This window comes from Megascapheus bottae, chromosome 17 (assembly GCF_031878675.1).
Source record: "Megascapheus bottae isolate mThoBot1 chromosome 17, mThoBot2.hap1, whole genome shotgun sequence".
Classification (NCBI taxonomy): Eukaryota; Metazoa; Chordata; class Mammalia; order Rodentia; family Geomyidae; genus Megascapheus; species Megascapheus bottae.
In genome coordinates, this window is record NC_143525.1 from 785533 (window position 1) to 808379 (window position 22847).

General features: G+C 40.7%; 1 protein-coding gene across 1 annotated transcript in view; it reads right to left on the reverse strand.

Annotated features, from left to right (window-relative positions):
• The window catches only part of Zzef1 (zinc finger ZZ-type and EF-hand domain containing 1), a 146356-nt gene that overhangs the window by 79487 nt on the left and 44022 nt on the right, over window positions 1–22847 (reverse strand). The window contains exons 12-18 of the mRNA XM_090349331.1: window positions 18967–19078; window positions 14797–15009; window positions 13715–13815; window positions 12635–12804; window positions 11513–11646; window positions 9641–9711; window positions 8730–8844 (exon numbers count right to left, since the gene is read on the reverse strand). Coding sequence (XP_090205457.1) covers window positions 8730–8844; window positions 9641–9711; window positions 11513–11646; window positions 12635–12804; window positions 13715–13815; window positions 14797–15009; window positions 18967–19078 — 916 coding nt within the window. The remainder of the gene's footprint in view (window positions 1–8729; window positions 8845–9640; window positions 9712–11512; window positions 11647–12634; window positions 12805–13714; window positions 13816–14796; window positions 15010–18966; window positions 19079–22847) is intronic.

Here is a 22847-nt window from a genome sequence, read left to right on the forward strand (position 1 = left end):
CAGACGACGGCGGAGACTGGAGGCAAACACAGCTGAGCAGTTCCCCCAAACCCATCGGGAAAGCAGAGCTGGTGGCAAGCTACAGAACTTAACCCAGACTCCTCTCAAGAAAGACTTGCAGGTGCAGGGGGCAAGGAATTCAGAATCCCGTCCCTTCCCCCAACAGCCCCCCCCCCCCCCCCCCCTGCCCAGGCCACTGAAACTGGAGACTGAGGGGTGCTAAGACCCTGCCTTCCAACAGCAGGTGAGGGTGTGTGTGAGTCTGCTAGCCAGCATCTGAATGACCCAAACCTAAGGGAGCGCCCACCTACTGGGAGTCTCCAGAAAGACAGCAAAAGGGGCCCCCCACAGAGTCACAGAAAGACTCTCTGCTGAAATACAGCAGGGAACTGAAGGACAGACTAGCTGGGGTCAAGCTCACCCTCTGAGAGCCAGAAAGGCACGGCTCCACCCTCAAAGCCCAAGTTCCAGCTAGGCCCCGCCCCTGGAAACACAGTGGAAACCAGTCCGAATGGTTTAGCTGAGAGCTACCAGAAATTCCCAAACCCCAGGCCCTGGCTGGTTCCCGCCCCTGGGAACAGGGCAGGAAAATTAGCCATCTGCTGGGCTAGCTGAGACTGAAGTGTGCAACTCCATCCTATGGCCCACTGTGGGGCCACTGGTTGGGCTGAGAGATAGCTGTACAGCGACACACAGCCTCTTGGGAACAGGCCGAACACCTGTAAAAGCTGCAAACTGTGACCTAGTCAGCGGTGGAACTAATTTGACTGAGAACCACATGTATACACAGATTCCCAGAACCACCAATCCCAAACCAAGTAAAGACTACCACCTACCGAGTACAGAGTGAACCTACAACAATAGTCCTCGAAGCCCTGGAAAGCACAACAATGAATTACAACATATACAAATAATCAAAGTCCCACACAAAGCCCAAAAGGAAACAAGAGTGAAGGGACGAGAGAGATGTCAAAGAGATGATTGTGGACATGACTAAAGAGATTAAAGCACAGTTACAAAAACAATTCCAGGAATATAAGCAGGAAATTACCAAGGAGCTCCTCAAATTCAAAAGAGAAATGGAAGTAAAGATTAATACCATCTCGGCAGACATGAGAAGCTCAGTGTCCACAATTCAAGCAAAAATAGATGCATTAAGCAACAGATTGACTGAGACAGAGAACAGGAAATCAGGAATGGAAGACAGAATGCAAGAGCTGGAACAGAGAATCATCAGTCTGGAGAAATGATCAGTCAGAATTCACCAAAAGAACTCCAGGACCTGGCAGACACAGCCAAGAAATCTAATCTTTGTTTAATAGAGATCAATGAGGGAACAGAGTACCAGTACAAAGGAATGCAACCCTTATTCACCAAAATCATAGCAGGGAACTTCCCCAACCTTAAAAGGGATAATACTCACATTATTGAAGGTTTCAGGACTCCAAACAGGCAAGATCCTAGAAGGAACTCGCCTAGACACATCATAGTAAAAACACTAGACCCAAATACCAAGGAGCTGATCATAAATGCTGCAAAAACAAAGAAAGAGCTATACTACAACAGGAAAAAAAATTAGAATAACTGCAAACCTCTCCATGCAAAACCTAAACGCAAGAAAAGCTTGGAAAAACATCATTCATGTCCTGAAGACCAACAACTGCCAACCCAGACTGATATATCCAGCAAAACTAACATTTACATTTGAGGGAGAAACAAGAATATTTCACTCCAAAGAGAAGCTATCTGAATATGTGCACACTAAAACAGCATTACAAAAATATTAAATAATCAAGAACAAATTGCAGAACATCAAGAACCCTTATCAAGAAGCAATTACCTAAAAATCACTAAACACAAAAGGGAAAAGAGAGAAAGAAACTTAGAAGTAAAAATAAATAATGACAATGGACACTGACCACTTCTCCATAATTTCCCTAAATGTGAACAATCCAATCAAGAGACACAGAGCAGGGCCGGGAGTTTGGCCTAGTGGTAGAGTGCTTGCCTACCATACACGAAGACCCGAGTTCAATTCCTCGGTACCACATACATAGAAAAAGCCAGAAGTGGTGCTGTGGCTCAAGTGGTAGAGCTCTAGCCTTGAGGAAAAACCTAAGGACAGTGCTTAGGCCCTGAGCCCAAGCCCAGGACTGGCAAAAAAAAAAAAAAAAAATTAAAAGACACAGAGCAGCAGACTGGATTAAAAAACAAGACCCATCCATATGTTGCCTCCGAGAGACCCACCTCACTGCCATAAACAGAAACAAATTCCAAGTGAAAGGATGGAAAATGGAAACAAATTTTCCACTCCAATGCACCGTGCAAAAAAGCAGGAGTAGCAATCTTAATCTCCGACAAAATTAACTTCTCAGTAAAATCAGTACATAAAGATAAACATGGCCACTACATATTGGTAAAGGGTACAATCCATACCCAGAATATTACATATAAACATATACTCCCCCAACATGGGAGCACCCAAATACGTCACGCAAACTCTCTTAGAATTATAGAACAAGATAGACTCAAACACAATCATAGTGGGAAACTTCAATACGCCACTCTTACCAAGTGAAAGGTCAACTCAACAAAAGTTAAGCAAAGACACCATCGACTTTAACGACACTATAGTCCAGCTGGGTTTAACAGATATACACAGAGTCTTCCATCCAATGGCGAAACTTTATACATTTTTTTCTCAGCAGCACATGGAACACACTCCAAAATAGATCATTCATACAGAAAACTTAAGCAGATAAAGAAGACTGATATAATCCCATGCATTCTATCTGATCACAGTGGAGTCAGACTAGTTCTGAACAATGCAGTAAAAGTCAAAAAACATTGAGACACTTGGAAGCTGAACAACACACTTCTGAATTACTCCTGGGTTACAGATCAGATCTGAGAAGAAATTCAAAACTTCACAAAGGAACTTATGGGACACAGCAAAGGCAGTTCTAAGGGGCAAATTTATCACACTAGGAATGCATATTAAAAAGAAAGAAGAGCATGCAAATAACCTAAAAAAGAAATTGAAACACCAGAGGAGCAAGAAAAAGCTAATTTTAAAACAACTAGAAGGACAGAAATAACAAAAATAAAATCAGAAATATCAGAGATTGAAATAAGATATACCATACACAAAATTAATACATCAAAAAGTTGGTTCTTTGAAAGAGTCAACAAAATAGACAGACCCCTGGCAAGATTAATCAATAAAAGGAGAGGGGAGACTCAAATAAACAAGATTAGAGACCCCATGGGAACAATCACAACCGATATCCAAGAAATTCGGTCTATTATGAATAAGTACTACCAGGGCCTATATTCAAAGAAATAAGAAAACCTAGTAGAAATGGATGATTTCTTAAGTAAATATAGGCTACCCACACTGAACAATCAAGAGGTAAACAAATTGAACAAACCAATCTCTTACAATGAAATTGCGGAAGCAATCAGGGAAATGCCAACTAAAAAGAGCCCAGGTCCAGATGGTTTCACTGCGGAATTCTACAAGACGATTAAAGATGAGTAACACCTACAATCTTGAAATTCTTCTGAGAAATAGAAGCAGAAGGAGCAATACCAAACTTGTTTTATGAAGCTAATATTACTCTCATCCCCAAACCAGGAAAAGACCCAACAAAAAAAGAAAACTACAGACCTATTTCTAAAATGAACACAGATGCAAAACTCCTCAATAAAATACTAGCGAACAGAATTAAGAAACAAATTTAAAAAATCATATACTATGGTCAAGTAGGCTTCATCTCACAGATGCAAGGCTGGTTTAACATTCGCAAATCAATCAAGGTAATACATCACATCAATAGAGCAAAGGATAAGAATCATATGGTAATTTTTCTGTATGTAGAGAAGGCATTTGACAAAATACAACATCCATTCATATTGAAAGCACTAGAAAAAATAGGAATAAGAGGTACATTCCTTAAAATAATTAAAGCCATATATGACAAACTTACAGTTTGTCATATATACTAAACAGTGAAAGACTGGAACCATTTATCTTAAAATCAGGAACTAGACAGGGATGCCCACTCTCTCCATTTCTCTTCAATATAGTACTGGACCCCTTAGCCAGAGCAATAAGGCAAGAAAAGGACATCAAAGGGATCCACATAGGGAAAGAAGAAATTAAACTATCCCTATTCACAGATGACATGATCCTCTACTTGGGTGACCCAATAAGCTCTACTCCCAAATTCCTAGAATTAATAAACTACTTTAGCAAAGTGGCAGGATACAAAATTAACCTTTAGAAGTCAGTAGCCTTCTTGGACACCAATAATACACAAACAGAAAGCCAAATCCCATTCACAATAGCCCCCCAAAGAATAAAATACTTAGGAATTAACCAAAGATGTAAAGGAATTATTTAATGAAAACTGTAAAGGAATTATTTAATGAAAACTATAAAGGCCTAACAAAAGAAATTAAAGAGGACATTAGGAAATAGAAAGACATCCCATGCTCATGGTTAGGGAGTACCAACATAGTGAAAATGGCTATACTGCCAAAATTGATATACAAATTCAATGCAAACCCCATCAAAATCCCAAAGACATTCTTTACTGAAATAGAAGATACAATCCAAAGGTTCATATAGAACAAGAAAAGACCTAGAATAGCCAAAACAATTCTAGGCAAAAAGAGCAATTCTGGTGGTCTTATAATACCAGACTTCAAACTCTACTATAGAGCCATAATAACAAAAACCACATGGTATTGGCACAAAAATAGACCAGAAGATCAATGGAACAGAATAGAAGATCTAGAAATAGAACCACATATAGTCAACTTGTATTCGACAAAGGAGCCAAAGATATACAGTGGAACAAACACAGCCTATTCAATTATTGGCAGCCACATGCAAAAAACTAAAAATTTACCCCAGCCTTTCGCTATGTACAAACATTAACTCAAAGTGGATCAAAGACCTCAATGTCAGACCGGAAACCTTGAAACTGCTATATGATAAAGTAGGAGAGACACTGGAACTTATAGGCACAGGCAAAAGATTCCTGAACAGAATCCCAGGGTCACAACAGATTGGAGAGAGACTCGATAAATGGGATACCTAAAAATAAAAAGTTTCTGCACAGATAAAAGCACGGCCACAAAAGTAGAGACAGCCAACCAATTGGGAAAAGATATTTACCAATAATACATCAGACAAATACTTAATATCCAGTATCTACAGGGAACTCAAGAAACTAATCCCCCTTCCCAAACCCAACAAACCATTTACTAAATGGGCAAGGGAACTAAAGAGAAACTTATCAAAAGAAGAGATTAAAATGGCAGAAAAGCATATGAGAAAATGTTCATCACCCATGGTCATAAAGGAAATGCAAATAAAAACAACCCTAAGATACCACCTTAACCCAAAAAGAATGGCCAAGATTTTGAACTCAGACAATGACAGTTGCTGGCTAGGTTGTGGAGAAAAAGGAAACCTACTGCACTGCTGGTGGGATTGTAAACTCGTTCAGCCACTCTGGAAAGCAGTGTGGAGATTTCTTAAAGAACTGAAAATTGACCTTCCCTACAATCCCGCCATACCACTTCTGGGCATCTACCTTGAATATCATTACCCAAGATATGATAAGCACACCTGCTCAGCTATGTTCATCTCTGCAGTATTCACAATAGCCAAGCGATGAAAACAATCCAGATGCCCTACTGCAGATGAATGGATACAGGAAATGTGATACATACACACACAATGGAATTCTACATAGCCAACAGGCAAGATAATATAATGGCATTTGCAGGGAAGTGGATAACACTAGAGCGAATCATGTTGAGTGAGACAAGTCAAGACCAAAAGAACAAAAGGCACATGGAATCCTTAATATGTGGCTATTATATCCAAACAGTACAAGAGCGAGGACTCAATATTTGCATACCCAATGCTATGGACATGATATTGGAAATATAAACACAACTACATAGACATAAAAACCTATGACTCTATACACATAATGTTTTATTACATAGCTTAATACGTATCTATGATAGACAAACCCTCAGCCTAATTTTGATTATGTTCTAAAAACTAAGTGCCAGTGATTATAGATTCACTTTTTGAATACTTGTTTGTTAAACATGTCATTTGAAATATGATGTAAAAATCAATGTTAATAAATTCTTTAATAAAAATTAAGAATAAGGATACTACAGAGAATTGTTTTCATGAATTGTCCATCCATATCTATTTTTTTGTATGTGAATCTCATCTTGAAATGATCCCCTCAAGTTACAGTTTTGCTTTTCCATCAAACCTATTCTACTGTCTTTCTATTGGCATTACACCCAAGTTACCACCTGGAGAGCAAAACTTCTCCACTGAACCTCATGCTCTGTAAACTCTGGTCCTCTTTAAGCTCTCTTTTTTTTTTCTCTGTCAGAATTTCTTCCTGATACTCCTTTCTACTCTCCTGGCTACCTCCCTTGTAGATTTCCTTAAGATGCCCGAATGAATAATGTGAGGCAGTCCCCAGTTCTGTGTGTTACTGGTTACAAATCTCTAGCCTGAATTCCTATCTTGAGAGTGCAGCTAAATTGTTTTTTTACCACCTAAAGGGCACTAAAACCATGAATTCCACATGTTCAGAATCTACCTATTACCATTCCTTCTACAATCGCCTGTTCCTTCCCATCTCATCACAGGCTAACTGCAGGTGCACCTCCCTCCATTTGAAATGATTCGAACTTCCTCTTTGCTTGTTTAAGCCTATTCATAGAACTGCCCTGAGCAGTTCTTTCCCCAAATGCCTTTCCTTAGCTTTCTCTCTCCCTAGAACTTGAACTCACCCTCTGAAAGCCTGACATGTGGTCAAAATTATCTGATCACACATTTGTTTGGGATCCTCTATCATTGTATTCTCTGAGGTTTCACGGACAATAGGCACTGGGTGGACATTGTTGAACTAACAGACATGAGAAAAATCTCAGGCTATGTGTATTTTAGACCATTTTTACTTTTTTTCTCCTAATCTAACTCTGCCTATCTTCCACCCTATAACCATAAATGCTTGCTTTTACAAAAAAAAAATAGTTCAGGGGGCCGGGAGTTTGGCCTAGTGGTTAAAGTGCTTGCCTAGCATGCATGAAGACCTGGGTTCGATTCCTTGGTACCACACACATAGAAAAAAAGCTGGAAGTGGTGCTGAGGCTCAAGTGATAGAGCTCTAGCCTTGAGAAAGTCCAAGGACATTGCTCAGGCCCTGAGCTCAAGCCCAGGACTGGCAAAAAAAAAATAGTTCAGGGGCCGGGAGCAGGGCCTAGTGGTAGAATGCTGGCTTGGCATACATAAATCCCTGGGTCGATTCCTTGGCACCACAAACACTGAAAAAGCCAAAAGCTGTGCTGTGGCTCCAGTGGCAAAGCACTAGCCTGAGCAGTAAGTGTCCAAGGACACCGACCAGGCCCTGAATTTAAGCCCCAGGACTGGAGAAAAAAAAGACTTCGTTTGTGGCTACAGTAACCTCTGGCCTAGAAAGTATAGTAGCATGTGCAATTTCTTCTGTATCACAGATGACAGAAAGGGAAGAAAGGACAAGTACTTGATGTCCAAGTGGTAAGAAATTATGAGAAACTCTCTTGGACAGTCAGTGGGACCAAGTGGAAAAAGAACAACCTCAGGGTTGAATGGTCCAGTGTTGGTTCAGCAACTTGAGCTTCTGTTTCTATCAACTCCTTGTGAGAACCCTGAAGTTTTCTCCCTCCTCTGACTGAGGAGGTAAATGCTTAAAACGGTTTTCTGAGGTTGAAGAATGTGCAGGATTGAGATGTGTTACAAGAAAAAGTAGTCAGGCCCAGTGGTTCACGCCTGTAATCCTAGCTACTTAGGAGGCTGAGGTCTGAGGATTAAGGTTCAAAGCCAGTCCAGGCACAAAAGGACCTGAGACTCTTTTCTCCTCTCCAATTAACCTCTAGAAAATGGGAAGTGGGGCATGGTTCAAGGGTAGAGTAGTAGCTTTGAGCTGAAGCTGATAGATCAGGGACAACACCCAGGCCCAGGGGTAGGGCAATAGCCTTGAACTGTAGAGCTCAGAGATAACGCCCAGGCTGAGTTCCAGTCCATGACCCACCAAAAAAAAAAAAAAAAAGGAAGAAAGAAAAGAAAAAGTATAGAAAAGGCAGAGAGAATGATGGAGATTAGAACGATCTGTGGTGAATTGGAAAGACGGCACATACTTATGATCTTGTAGTTGGAATTCTAAAGAAGACATAGAGATAGGCAGAGTGGTCTGGAAATATGACAGAAAATTAATGTTACAGCAAGAACAACACTTACTAAAAACATTAAGACTGAAGAAAGGTATTGTAGCTCATCATGCTATTCAGGAAATAGAAATTGGGAAATCCAGGAAAAAGGTTCACCAGCCCCTATCACAAGTGACAGCTGAGGCAGTAGTACCTGCTTGCCATTACAGTTACTCAGGAGACAGAGATCAGTACGACCTCAGTCCAAGCCAGGCAAAAACTGAGACACTATCCCAAAACTGATCAAAGCAAAAAAGCCTTGGAGGCACAGCTCAAGTGGTAGAGCACTTGTCTAGCAAGCATGATGCAGTGAATTCAAACCTAGCATCATCAAATCCACCCACTTCTCAAAAAAATCCCCACAGTAACTGTCTTACCACATATTCTTAAAGAAGCATGAGGCAAAGAACAGGGAAGAAAACAGGAGATACCTCTCGAGCAGCTACAGAAAGGAGGGTATTCATGACAGCTAGGACTTCACCAATGTTCATGTCAGCAAGGTCGCTTTTCTCCGGTAAAAGTAGAAGGCCACCGGGGTCTTTATCACTGCAAGTATACAAAATCATTACTCCTCTTTGTAGAAATGAGCTTCTCAAGGTCAGGTTCCAATATAGAACACAGAGATTTCAGCAACAGTTCTATGGAATGAGAGGAGTTTGGGTCAGGAAGAAAAATGGTAATAACAGCTGACGCTATGCCACTGTCTGTCCCGTATGCCCTTCCAAAATCACAGGCTCATAAATTACCTTGATACCAGTGTAAAATATATCCACTATCATGACTGCTAACTGGACAAATCAGATCCCTGTATCTTCAAATGCTTTTCATTAACTGATTCTGAAAACATTTTATACAAATAGTCCTAAGTCTGGCATCCAGATCAGACAGTCTGACTTGTAAGCAGATGCCCAGTTCCCTCCCTCCTTTAAGAGTCTCTGTCTCCATTAATGAACCCTTCACTCCCATTAGCTTCTCTGATACTCATATATATTCTCTTCCTGGAATGTTTCCTTTTACAAATTACTACTGTGCTTTTTCAGTTGTTTTAAGGTAGAACTGAGGACACAAATTTCTTTGGTTTTAGTTTTCGTCTCTGAAACTTAACTAGAAACTGAAGTTCTCAAGGAAGTCCTCACAGGGTTTAACACTTATAATTATTGGGACTTGGATTAAGCTCTTGACAGTATTATCAGTCTATGACTATTTTAGTCATTCTCATGCCTAGTAGTTAACTCTAGCTTCTAGGCAGGAGAGGAATTATTTGAAAAGCATGGAAGGGATAGATAAAGAAAATAACTACAAAGGTTAGAACTATTCAATAATCAAAGAGAATCAAACTTACCTAAAATATGTGCACAGTGAATGGAATGTGAGCTGCAGGGACTGCTTATGCTCTTGCTCAGTGATATTCTTCTAGAAAACCAGAAAAAGAACACTCAAAAAATCTACTCTGTGGCATACCACAGACATATAGTGCCATAAAATAGTAACATACACTCATCCTAAATATAAGGAGAACAGATTCAGCAGACAATCTTGTGGCACTGAACTAAACTTTGTTCAATGTCAGGAAAAGGAAGAACCTACTACTTAAAAGATGAAAGGTGGGCTTGGTTCATTCTCAAAGGTAATATCTAAAAGCTTTTCTTTTGGAAGGTCTGACCCAAAAGTTGAAGAAGCTAATTTCTAAAAGATATACACTATCAGAGGAAGACACAAAGGCAGAGATAGAGTATATTTTTCTGTTGTTTAAACAATGTCAAAGTTTTACCTTTATTTTGTAGATTTAAAGACTATGTTTATAATCATAGGAACCAAGCCTCCCGACAGGGCTACTAATTTTTATTTTTTAGAAACTTACTGTTTTAAAATAAATGGGCTGGGAATGTAGCTTAGTGGTAGACTGCTTGCCTACCATATGTGAAGCTCTGGGTTTGACTACTCAGTACCATATACACAGAAAAGACCAGAAGTGGCACTGTAGCTCAAATGGCAAAGTGCTAGCCTGGGCTAAGGGACAGAGCCCAGGCCCTGAGTTCCAGCCCCAGGTCTGGTGAGAAACAAACAAATATACTGACTAATGCTGTAAGGATATTTGAGGGGAGGGGTTCAAGAAGACAGTGAAGGAGACAGAAGGGGTCACATGAACATAAAGGTGCTAGAGAAAGAACTGCTTAACCAGGTAAAACATTAATTAGTGAAGTTCAATTCATCAGCATAAGAAGGAAAACAAAACACTCACTACTGCCTTCTGAAAGGATAATAAAAACAATTAACATAGGGATGATCTACTAATAGTCAGTAGTGTTATTCAAGAGGTCACAATGGCTGGACAGATGGCTCACGCAGGTAATCCTAGCTACCTAGGAGGTTAAGATCTGAGGATCACAGTTCAAAGTCAGCCGGGCACTAAACAATATGAGACTCTCACCTCCAATTAATCACTAGAAAATAGGAAGTGGGGTTGTGGTTCAAAGGGTAGAGTGGTAGCCTTGAGCTGAAGAGCCCAGAGTTCAAGCCATATGCGCCCCCCCCCACCCCTGCAAAAAAGAAGTCACAATGTCCTCTATTTTTAGTGTAAGATGCAATAAAAATCATTCAACTACCTGGCAAATGCAAAAATAAAAAAATATTCCCTTTGCCAACACAGTGGTTGCTAACAATTAAAGCACCTTTGTACCCCAATACATAGTCTGAGTAATAAGCAATGCCTAAAAACCGAATAAAAAAGCCGGAGAAACAAAACTTAGTAATATTTTCTTTACAGGTATATTTTGAAGCATTGATGAATAAAATAAGTCATGTAGTTATTTTGAAATAGTACTAGGTAATAGAGGGAAGAGTAGGTGTGTTAGATTATACATGAAACAAGATAAGCCTGAGTGTATCATTATTGAAGCTAAGTGATGCGTACACTTCCGGGTGAGACTTCTACTTTACTTTTGTATTTTTGTTTTAAAATTGCCCATAATTTGGTTGTAAGTCATAAAGATGGAGACTAAACTGTGACTTGTGAGACAAAATTTTATGAAACACAGATTAGAAATGAGCACAGGGCCATGTCCTTTGATATCTATATTGCATATAAAGCTTTGCAAATGTATCAACAAACATTTGGGAAACTCAAACTGAAATAGCCAGGGCAAATGAAAAGTAACAGATTTCATCCTAATCGACTTCAGCAAAAGAATCCACACTTTCAGTTAATTATTACCATCATGGTGAAGAGATGGTTCCGACGGGTCTGTCGATCAGGAAAGAATATAGCAGCCCCATTGAGAAGGGTGTTCTTAACTTCTTGTTTTAGAATCTCCACAAGTACTGAAGCTCCATCTACCTTATCTACCACTAATAAAAAAAGAACAAGGATGACTCTATAGACATAATGTTTTATTTACATAGATTAATATGTATCTATGACATACATTCAGCTTAATTTTAATTATGTTCTAAAAATCTAAGTGCCAGTGAGATTCCCTTCTTGATCACTTATTAAACATGTCGTTTGAAATATGATGTAAAAATCGATGTTAATAAATTCTTTAATAAAAAAACAATGAAATCAAATTTCATATATTCTGTCAATGTTTATCCACTAAACCAGACAACAGACACAATAGTATTTTGTAGTTTATGCCAGAGGAAAGAAATATTTTTATATAGCTTAGATTTATTTCATTACTCTTCTCTTCTTTTGAGACACAACTTGGTAAAGCCTTAAAAATAACATCAAACCTGGGTGCTGGTAGCTCTCACTGGTAATTCTAGCTACTTAGGAAGCTAAGATCTGAGGATCATGGTTTGAAGCCAGCCCAGGCAGGAAAATCTGTGAGACTCTTTATTTCCAATTAGCCACCTAAAAGCCAGAAGTGGAGCTGTGGCATAAGTGGTAAAGTATGAGCTTTCAGAGAAAAAGCTAAGGGACAGTACTCAGGACTTGAAATCAAATCCCAGTACCGGCACACTAATAACAACAATGTCAGAGAGTAGCATGCATTTTATCCTAATTTATCATTATATCCCCTCCCCCCTCAATTTACTGGCTTCACTCCACTGCCTTGACTAAAGCCAAAACTCAACAGTTTAACAGTAATTATTCGCAATATGATAAAACTGTATATCTCAAACTAGGAGATGAGAAGATAATTGATAAAAGAATAAACCTGGACTCAAAATAGTAATTCCAAAGGGTATCAAAAGCAATACTCATTTTTGATAGTGGTGATCCCTTATTGGATCGCATCATCACAGAACCCCCCTGCCTACCCACAATCCTCTACAGCAAGAGGTTTATGCACTGGTAGAGTGTCATGTTCAAGGCACACCCAGTCCCTACCATCACACAAATGTGTGTAGAGTTCCTGGGCAGCCTGTACTCTCTCTGGATGTTGAGCTAGAGGCTTTTTCTCCTCGGAGGCAGTAGGCACATCTCCCTGCAGCACTGAGAAGCAGCTCTGCAGAAGCTGCAGTAGCAGCGTTTGGGCACAGATACACTCTTCCCTTGGGCTGCAGAAGAACAAAGAACATCAGGGAGTGGAAGGGCAAGTTGCTTTCACATTCCAAATCATATAGCTATTTACAAAGAACCCTCCTTTCAGTGAAAGTGATGCCCAGTGAGAGGATGGTAAAGTAGACTAGAAAGAACACTGCAATGAGTCTAACAACATAGACCAATCTGGCTCTGTAAACTGTGAGGAAGGAAATTCAATCTTCAGTCTACTTTATCATCTATAAATGAGACATGTAGAATATCCTTAATCTAAAATTCTAGGAACTGGGACAGAAGATTTTCAAATTTGTGACTTTTTCTGATGTAGGGATATCTGCATATACCTACTAAGATCTGTTGGGGATAGAACCCAAGTGTAAATGTGGATGAATTCCGTATTTCACACCCCCACATATACATATTCTAATATTAACTAGGTATGATTTTTGTTTTTCTGTGGTGCTAGATATTAAATCCAAGGCCCTATTGGCTGCTATGCAAACACTGTGTCACTGAACTATACCCTTAGGCATACAATATTTTTAGTAGATCTGAAATGTGACTGTTTCATCTAATGAAGCCAGATGTGAATTTTTCTAATTGTGGCATGTAAAAAGATTCAGATTTTGGATCATTTCAGAAGATTTGGGATTTTTGGATTAGGAATACTCAACCTGTATAACTATAATACTTATCCTGCTTATCCTGAAAGCTGGAAGGATAATCAAATAACAAAATGTTGGTGAAAATACTTCCTAAATATTTATATGAAGTGTTATTTTAGTATAACCAAATATTTCACATCAGAACAATAAATATTAATGTGAAATAAAACAATTTAAAAGAAAAAAAAGGCCATTCAGAACAGCACAATTTGGTATTTGCAGTTTTGTTTGTAAGTATCATCTGTGATGAATTATAACTTACCTTTGCTTTAGTTTACTATAAAACTTCCAGAAGATCTGCAAATCAAGACCCGTGAAGTCCAGAAAAGATTTATATTTTAAGCCACTTTTCTTTTGCTGCACCTAAATTAGTACAAAGACCAAAAAAGGTTAAACTGAAAACTGTATTTAAAAATTATTATAATGCCTCATTTACTTATCACTGATGAGGCATGGGGTGGGTTCTACATGGTTGAAATTTCTACACAATAGACATATCTAGTCACTAAAAAGTGGATAAAAAATTTTCTGTTAGGTAATAATTTCTGTAAAGAATATATGTTAAATATATATATACATATACATAAATGTACACAAATACTATGCACTGCTAACACACACAAAGACTCCCTGAATTCACAACATGGCACTTGGAACACAAATCAATCAAATGGTAATGACAATATCCAGGACTATATTACAGTATGATTAACCACCCTTCCGTGCACATGAACTGAATTGTTGTAAACAGGCCTTTCCCCCTTTTCTGCTCCTGAAAACCCTAAGAGATCATATGTTCATTGAGTCACCAGCCTTATACTGTGCCTTGAGTAAAGGAAGCTTAAGGGTGGACACTGCTGTATAGACACTAAGGTTTTACTGGATTCTAACAGTCCATCGTGATTGGCTAAAAGATTCTTCCTTTGAGTGAGTTGTCACAGTGTTTCATTAGTGAGTCTAAAAGTCAGCATCAGACACACAAATCTTGACATTTTAGTCCTTTTAGCAAATAAAATTCACCTAGGCTTTAGTATACTTCTCCTAAGATTTGAAGATATGAATCTATGAAATCATTTGATTAACTCCCCAAAGCAAGTATGGTGAGAATCTTCATCATATGCTAATAGATCTACTCCTAAAGACCTTACAACAATGGTGTCACTTAATGCCATAAGTGTCCAGTACTTTCCTTGGCCTTTCAATTTCATCACATAGCAGGATGCCTGTTGTGCTCATTCATAAGTCCCTGGCTTCAGTAAGGCCAAGTTTTACTGGTTGGTGTTTACTTAACACTATGATTTGTTTTTCCTAGAAGAAGCAGGGTAAGAACTGAGGAAACTCTACCAGGTCGTGAGCAAGCTGTTGGATGAACTGCAGGGTCCTGAGGAGCAGGGTGGCACCACAAACACTCTCTGTATCCTTTTTGCAGTGGGCACAGAGGATACTTTGCTCTGCTTCTGCTCTTGCAGGCCGAAGGTACCCACTGATGCTCAAGCCTTGTACTCCCAAGCGTTCTGCTGACTCCTGACGGGTGCACAGGAACTTCACCATCAAATACTGGGGGATTAAAAAACAAGAGATCTCAAGAGGCCTCAGAATCACTAAATATAATGAAGGGGTTGGGAAGACTTTTTGGGAAGGTCTTCCTATGGTGTTAGAAACTTATCAGGTACACCCATGCCTGAATTGGAGATACAAAACCTAAGTTCAGTATATACAACAAACAGAAATAAAGATAATAGGGCCAGAAGCATAGCTAGCTTAATGGTAAAGTGCTCGCCTAGCATGCATAAAGCCTGGGATTTGAATCCTCAGTATCACATACACAGAAAAAGCTGGAAATGGCATTGCGACTCAAGTGGTAGAACACTAGCCTTGAGCAAAAAGTGTCTAAGGACAGTGCCCAGGCCCTGAGTTCAAGCCCCAGGAGAAAGAAAGAAAGAAAGAAAGAAAGAAAGAAAGAAAGAAAGAAAGAAAGAAAGAAAGAAAGAAAGAAAGAAAGAAAGAAAGAAAGAAGAGAGAGAGAAGAAGGGGAGGGAGAAAGAAGGGGAGGGAGAAAAGGAAGAAGAGAGAGAAAAGAAAGGAGGGAAAGAGAGAGAGAAAGAGAGAAAGAGAGAAAGAAAAAAAGAAAGAAAGAAAGAAAGAAAGAAAGGAAAGATGGGGAGGGAGGGAGAGAGGGAGGGAAGGAAAGAAAGAGAAAGAGAGAGAGAAAGAAAGAAAAGGAAGGAGAGAGAGAAAAGAAAGGAGGGAAAGAGAGAGAAAGGGAGAAAAAGAGAGAAAAGGAAGAGGAAGGGAGGGAAGGAGAGAGGGAAAGAGGGAGAAAGGAAGGGAGGGAAGGAAGGAAAGAGAAAGAAAGAAATATACTGAATGAAGTCAAGTTTTGGTAAAGATCCTAATAAGAGATATGGCTCTCCTGAAGGCAAAAAAGTATAAGAATTTAAAAAATACAAGAGTAAAAAAAGACTTCTTCAATATAGTCATTTTGAAACATGACATAATGAAAATGGTTAATGTCTTAAAGAATCACCTCAAAGACCCCAGCTGGTATATGTAACCCATGTGCTGGGACTTGATGCAGTCTTGTTTCTCAACTCTCCCTCCTTTTCTTCCCTCCTCCCCCATATCTCATCTCATCTCATCTCTTCTCTTTTCTCTTCTCTTCTCTTCTCTTCTCCTCTCTCTCTCTCTCTCTCCCTCTCTCTCTCTCTCTCTCTCTCTCTCTCTCTCTCTCTCTCTCTCTCTCTCTCTCTCTCTCTCCTCTCTCTTCCCCATCTCTCTCCCCTCTCCCCCTCCCTCCCTCTCTCCTCCTCTCTCCTCCTCTCCTCCTCTCTCCTGTCTCTCCTCTCCTATCCCTCTCCCTGTTCCTTCCTCCCCTACCTCCCCCAGGACCTGGAGCTTGAATTCTGGGCCTGGACTCTGTCCCTGAGCCTCTTTGTGCTCAAGGTTAGCGCTATACCACTTCAGCCACAGTGCTACTTCTGCCTTTTTCTGTTTATGTGGGGCTGAGGAATTGACCCCAGGATTTCATGCATGCTAGGCAGGCACTCTACTACTAAGCCACAGTCCCTCAATTTTCTTTTTTTCTTTTTTTTTTTTGCCAGTCCTGGGCTTGAGCTCAGGGTATGAACCCTGTCCTTGGACTTTCTCAAGGCTAGAGCTCTACCACTTGAGCCTCAGCACCACTTCCGGGTTTGTTTTTTTTTTTTTCTATGTATGCAGTACCGAGGAATTGAACCCGGGTCTTCATGCATACTAGGCAAGCATTCTACTACTAGGCCAAACTCCCGGCCCCTCAATTTTATTTTTTAATGAATTAATTTATTTATTTTAGGCAGTACTAATCTTGAATTGAGGCTCTGTGTTTTCCAGGTAGGTGATCTACCCTTTGAAAACACACCAACTGACACAAAAATGGAGGGACATGAGTGAACAAATGCAACAGTGATATTCAGTAGGAACCATGTTGAAAATGAACTATATAACTTATGGGCGTGTACAGGAAGGAAAAACTAGGAGAGAACAAAGGAAGGGGCAACATTGTCCAAGAAGAAATGCCCTGTCTTATGAAATGGTTTTCTTTTTTTGCCAGTCCTGGTGCTTGAACTTAGGGCTAGAGCAATGTACTTACGCTTTTTTCAAGGATAGCACTCTACTACTTGAGCCAGAGCACTATTTCCAACTTTTTCTGTGTATGTATGTGGTTCCAAGGGATCGACCCCAGGGCTTTGTACATGCACGAGAGCAAGCACTCTACCAATGGGCCACACTCATGGCCCCTGCATATCATTTTTTTTTTTGCCAGTTGTGGCACTTGAACTCAGGGCCTGAACACTGTCCTTGGACTTTTTTTTTTTCCTTCAAGGCTAGAGCTCTACCACTTCAGCCACAGCACCACTTCCAGCTTTTTTCTATGTATGTGGTACCGAGGAATCGAACCAGGGTCTTCGTGCATGTTAGGCAAGCACTCTACCACTAGGCCAGACACCCAGCCCCTGCATATCACGTTTATAATAATTTATATTTCTTTTTAAGTTTTACAGATTTAGGTTTCATACTTAGGTCATAATCCAATCTGAGGTGTGCATGATGGTGTACACAAGATCTGGGTCTGGGTCTAGATTTTGCTTCTTTGTGGGGGTTGAACTCTGGGCCTTGGCACTATCCCTGAGCTCTTCAGCTCAAAGCTACCACCCTACCCCTTTAGCCACAGCACCACTTCTGATTTTCTAGTGGTTGACTGGAGGTAAGAGTCTCACAGACTTTAGTGCCTGTGCTGGCTTTGAACCACAATCCTCAGATTTCAGCCTCCCGAGTAGTTAGGATTACAGATGTGAGCTATTGAGATTGGCAATTTTGTTTTTTTGTTTGTTTTTGTGGGTCATGGGGCTTGAACTTGCTTGGGCACTGTCCCTGAGCTCTTCAGCTCAAGGCTACCTCCCTACTCTTGAGCCAAGGCCCACTTCACGTTTTCTAGAGGTTAATTGGAGATAAGGGTCTCTCTGTCTTCAGTTCCCGGGCTGGCTTTGAGCCTCAGATTCTCAGCTCTCAGCCTCCTGAGTAGCTAGGATTACAGGTGTGAGCCATGGCACCCAGCTTGCTTTTATTTTTTAAATAGTCCCTTTTTTCCCCCAAGTCAGTCAGTGCCACAACCCACTTATTTACATTTCCCATGCAGCTAGCATGATAGGTAAGATACCAGGGTGCCCAACTTTTTATTGGTCAAGATGGAATCTTATGAACTTTATTTTGCTTGGGCTGGTCTTAATCTGTGATCTTCCCAATCCCAGCCTTCCCAAGCATCTAAGATTACAGGCATGACCCACTGTGACCAGTTCAAAGCCCAATTTTTGTGCAAACTGCTTTGTATACTAGAACCTCCTTCCTTAAGGGTCTTTCCAAATCTAGTATTCAACTGCACAAAACACTGAGTATCACCTCCTATCTGGCAAATATCATGTAACCCTTCTATTAATTACAATAAAAAATATGAAAAAAATACTGAGTATTTACTGTATAAAAGCCATGAAGATAGTTCTTAATTCTCTTATTATTATTTAGATCTCAGCCTACGATTTAAACTTGAAGTTAAGAAAAATTAAGCTCTTTATCAGTCTGTTTCACTTCCAGGCAAACACATATCTTGCATTTATGCCTATGTAATTGCTTCTCAGCCTAAGATGAACTTCTCCACACATCTCAACCAAGCCAAGGATGATGGCTTAACTGCTAGCACTTTACTTCACACCCCCTTTATTAGAAAGCCTTTCTTGAATCCTTGGTGGATTCAAGGCTGTTCTGAATCTTCTTCCTGTGGGGCCCCAACAGCCCTTGAATATCCCTTTATCAGAGCCCATATTATATTTGTCTCTCCCACTAGACTAGGGACTCTTTGAGTGTTGTTCCACCTTTGGCTTCTTTTTTTGGCAGAGGGTTGGCCCACAATTAGCACAATGTATACAGAAGAAGAAGTGGGCAGGAATAGAACATGTGAGGGATGTGCTCATTAATGCTTACTTTGGCAACTCGGCACTGCTGCAGTTTGACATCTGTTTCATCCCACTCTTCTTCTAGCTCAAACCAGCCAATAGGATCATCTTCTCCAAGGTCTTCAGATGAACAGCCAGTCCTATGTACAGAAGGACAATCAAAACAGTTTCTTATTTCTAAGCTTCTCCAGAGTCTGACAAGTAAAACAACATCCATATAGTAGCCACCTCATATATAAAGCTTGTCAATTAACAGCAGGGCCAGGTATAGCACCCACTACCTCTGGAACACATGAAGTACTCGTAATAACTTCCCTCTCAATTCACAGCAACCTCACTTTTAAGCTAGAAGCTAAGTAGAAAGTTTGCTTTTCTACATACTGGCTTATCTGAAGAATAAGACTTAATGCGATTCTCAAGAGAGAAGCATAATGATAGGTATATTTAAAAAGAGCTTGGGAAAGGGAGGCCCAATTTCTCTGGTTCACTTTCCACACATCTGTCTGACTAATGTGTGACCAGTATGGTGTTTGGGCTGCTGAAGGTAAAAGTCTGGAGGCTTTCAGATCCTGGAACTCAAAAAAAAGAAAATCTCACTCTTCCTAGGCCTCCACATTCTTTTTAGTTGTTAAGGAGTCCTTCTGGGCCAGGAATTTGGCCTAGTGGTAGAGTGCTTATCTAGCATGCACAAAGACCAGGGTTCAATTCCTTGATACCACATACACAGAAAAAGCAAGAATTGGTGCTGTGGCTCAAGTGGTAGGGTTCTAGCCTTGAGAAAAACCCAAGGACAGTGCTCAGGCCCTGAGCTCAAGCCCAGGACTGGCAAAAGGAAAAAAAAAAGTCCTTCTAAGCCAGGCACCTGTAATCCTTACACCTGTAATCCTAGCTAATTAGGAGGTTGTGACCTGAAGATAGCAGTTCAAGAGCAGCCAAAGCAGTCGAAGAAGTCCAAGAGACTTCTATTTCCAATTAACCACCCAGCAAAAAGCTGGAAGTAGAGCTATGGCTCAAGTGGTAGGGTGCTAGTCTTGAGCAAGGACAGTGCCCAGGCCTTGAGTTCATTGAGTTCAAGCCCTAGGACCAGCACTCCCGAAAAAAGCAAACCAAAACAAAAAGGTCATTCTAAGACAGTATTCTACAATTGTGGGCTCCTTCATTTTTAAAAACGTAGACAGGCAAATGCTGTTTCTTTTCTTTTCAAGGATTAAATAACTAAAGAGCAGCAGTAGGCAGTCCTTTCAAGTACCATTTTTAAAAACTTAGTACTTAGCTTCTGACTTAGATATTAAGTGAACAGTACTGAGGTAGCTTGTATGGACAGGACAAGCAAACGCAGGCAACTACAGAAAGGAGGGAGAAAAACAGTTCAAAATATGTTCTATAACACAGTTAAGAACCCCTCTTAACACAGCTCTTGAATAATCTTTTCACAATACAGTTGACCCCACTGGAACTGGTGGAATCTGCTTAGCCCAAAACTGTAAGTCTCATGTGCAATTCAATATGAGGGATTTTCAGTGTATTCTTTTTCAATTCTTTTTTTTTTTTTTTGTCAGTCCTGGGCTTAAGCTCAGGGCTGAGCACTGTCCTTGGATTTTTCTCAAGGCTACCACTTGAGCCTCAGCACCACTTCTGGCTTTTTCTAAATATGTTGTACCGAGGAATTAAACCCGGGTCTTTGTGCATGCTAGGCAAGCACTCTACCATTAGGCCAAACTCCCAGCCCCTCAGTGTATTCTTTAAGGGCTGTAATCCAGCTTAATGGTAGGGTGCTTACCTAGGAAATGTAAGGCCCTGGCATATTCTGCAGCTACATAGCCCAGGCTGGTCTTAACACTTTCAGTTCTCCTGTGCCTCTGCCTCCCAAATGTTGGGATTTTATAGTATTTGCCAGCCTATAAAGTAACAAGTTTACTCTCTAGGGATCCTCAAGGAAACCTCTGCAATCCAAAGAGCTGGAAAGATCTATGAGAACTGAGAAGTAACCTCACTCACTAATCCATACTGTACCATAGGCAGATGAGCAAAGAAAGTTGAAAATTAATACCTTTAGAGATGCATAGCCAGTGCTTAGATAACCCTGGAACATGTTGACCAGAGGAACATAACAACAAAAACGAGCAAGCAAATGCATGCACAGTTTAGGTTAAAAAAAAAAAAAATCCCCAGATGTAGTGGCTCAAGCCTGTAAACCTAACTACTCAGGAGGCTGTGATCTGAGGATCAAGGTTCAAAGCCAGCCCAGGCACAAAAAGACCTGAGACTCTTATCTCCAGTTAACCTCTAGGATAAGGCAGTTGCCTTAGGGACAACATTTAGAGGTAGAGCGGTAGCCTTGAGCTGAAGAGTTCAGGGAAAGCACACACACAAAAAAAAAATTAAAAAAATTAAAAAAAAAAATCAACCTTTGGGGCTGTGGCCTAGTGGCAGAGTACTTACCAAGCGTGCAGGAAGCCCTAGGTGTGATTCCTAGGTATCACATATACAGAAAAAGCCAGAAGTTGTGCTGTGTCTCAAATGGTAGAGCACTAGCCTTGAGCAGAAAAGCTAAGGGGCAGCACCCAGGCTCTGAGTTCAAGCCCCATGAAAAAGAACAACACCTCCCACCTCCTCCCCTCAAAAAAATCATCCTGAACAGACTGAAAGACAGACACTGGGTGACAAAATCTTCCAAAAATCTTACATCAGGCATATCTTTTATTCTAATTCCTTTAGAGAAATGAAAATAGAACCGTGGAAAGAAATGAGATTTAGAGGGGCCAGGAGTTTGGCCTTATGGTAGAGTGTCTAGCATGTCTGAAGATCTGGGTTCAATTCCTTGGTACCACATTCATAGAAAAACCCGGAAGCAGTGCTACAGCTCAAGTGGCAGAGCTCCATCCTTGAGGAAAGCCCAAGGACAGTGCTCAGGCACTGAGGGAAAAAAGGAAGAAAGAAAGAAAGAAAGAGAGAGAGAGAGAGAGAGAAGAGAGAGAGAGAAGAGAGAGAGAGAGAGAGAGAGGAAGAGGAAGGAAGGAAGGAAGGAAGGAAGGAAGGAAGGAAGGAGAGCAAGAGTGAGAGCAAGAGAGAGAGAGAGAGAGAGAGAGAGAGAGAGAGAGAGAGAGAGAGAGAGAGAGAGAGGGAAGGGAAGGAAGGAAGGGAAGGGAGGGAGAGGGGGAGAAGGGGGAAGGGGGAGAGGGGAGGGAGGGAGGGAGGGAGGGAGAGAGAGAGAGAGAGAGAGAGGAAGGAAGGAAAGAAAGAAAGAAAGAAAGAAAAAAGAAAAAAAAAATCAAGCGGCGGCCGGGAGTTTGGCCTGGTAGTAGAATGTTTGCGTAGTATGCACAAAGCCGTTCAATTCCTGTATACCACATACATAGAAAAAGCTGGGCCGGTGCGGTGGCTTGTGCCTGTAATCCTAGCTACTCAGGAGGCTGAGATCTGAGGATCAAGGTTCAAAGCCAGCCCAGGGAACAAAAGGATCTGAGACTCTTATCTCCAATTAATCATTAGAAAACGGGAAGTGGGGCTTGGCTCCAGAGGTAGGGCGGTAGCCTTGAGCTGAATTGCTCAAGGGCAGTGCCCATGCCCAAAGTTCAAACCCAAGACCCACAAAAACAAAAAAAGCTGGAAGTGGAGCTGTGGCTCAAGTGGCAGAACACTAGCCCTTGAGCAAAAAGTATCCAAGGACAGTGCCCAGGCCCTGAGTTCAAGCCCCAGGGCTGGCAAAAAAAAAAATTCAAGCAGAAATCAGTAGCTTATGCTGTTATTCTAGCTACTCAGGAGGCTGAGATCTGAGGATCGTGGTTCAAAGCCAGCCCTGGCACTAAAGTCTGTGAGACTCTTATATACAATTAAGCACCAGAAAACTGGAAGCGGTGCTGTGGCTCAAATGCTAGCATGATAGGCTTGAGCTAAAGAGCCCAGGGA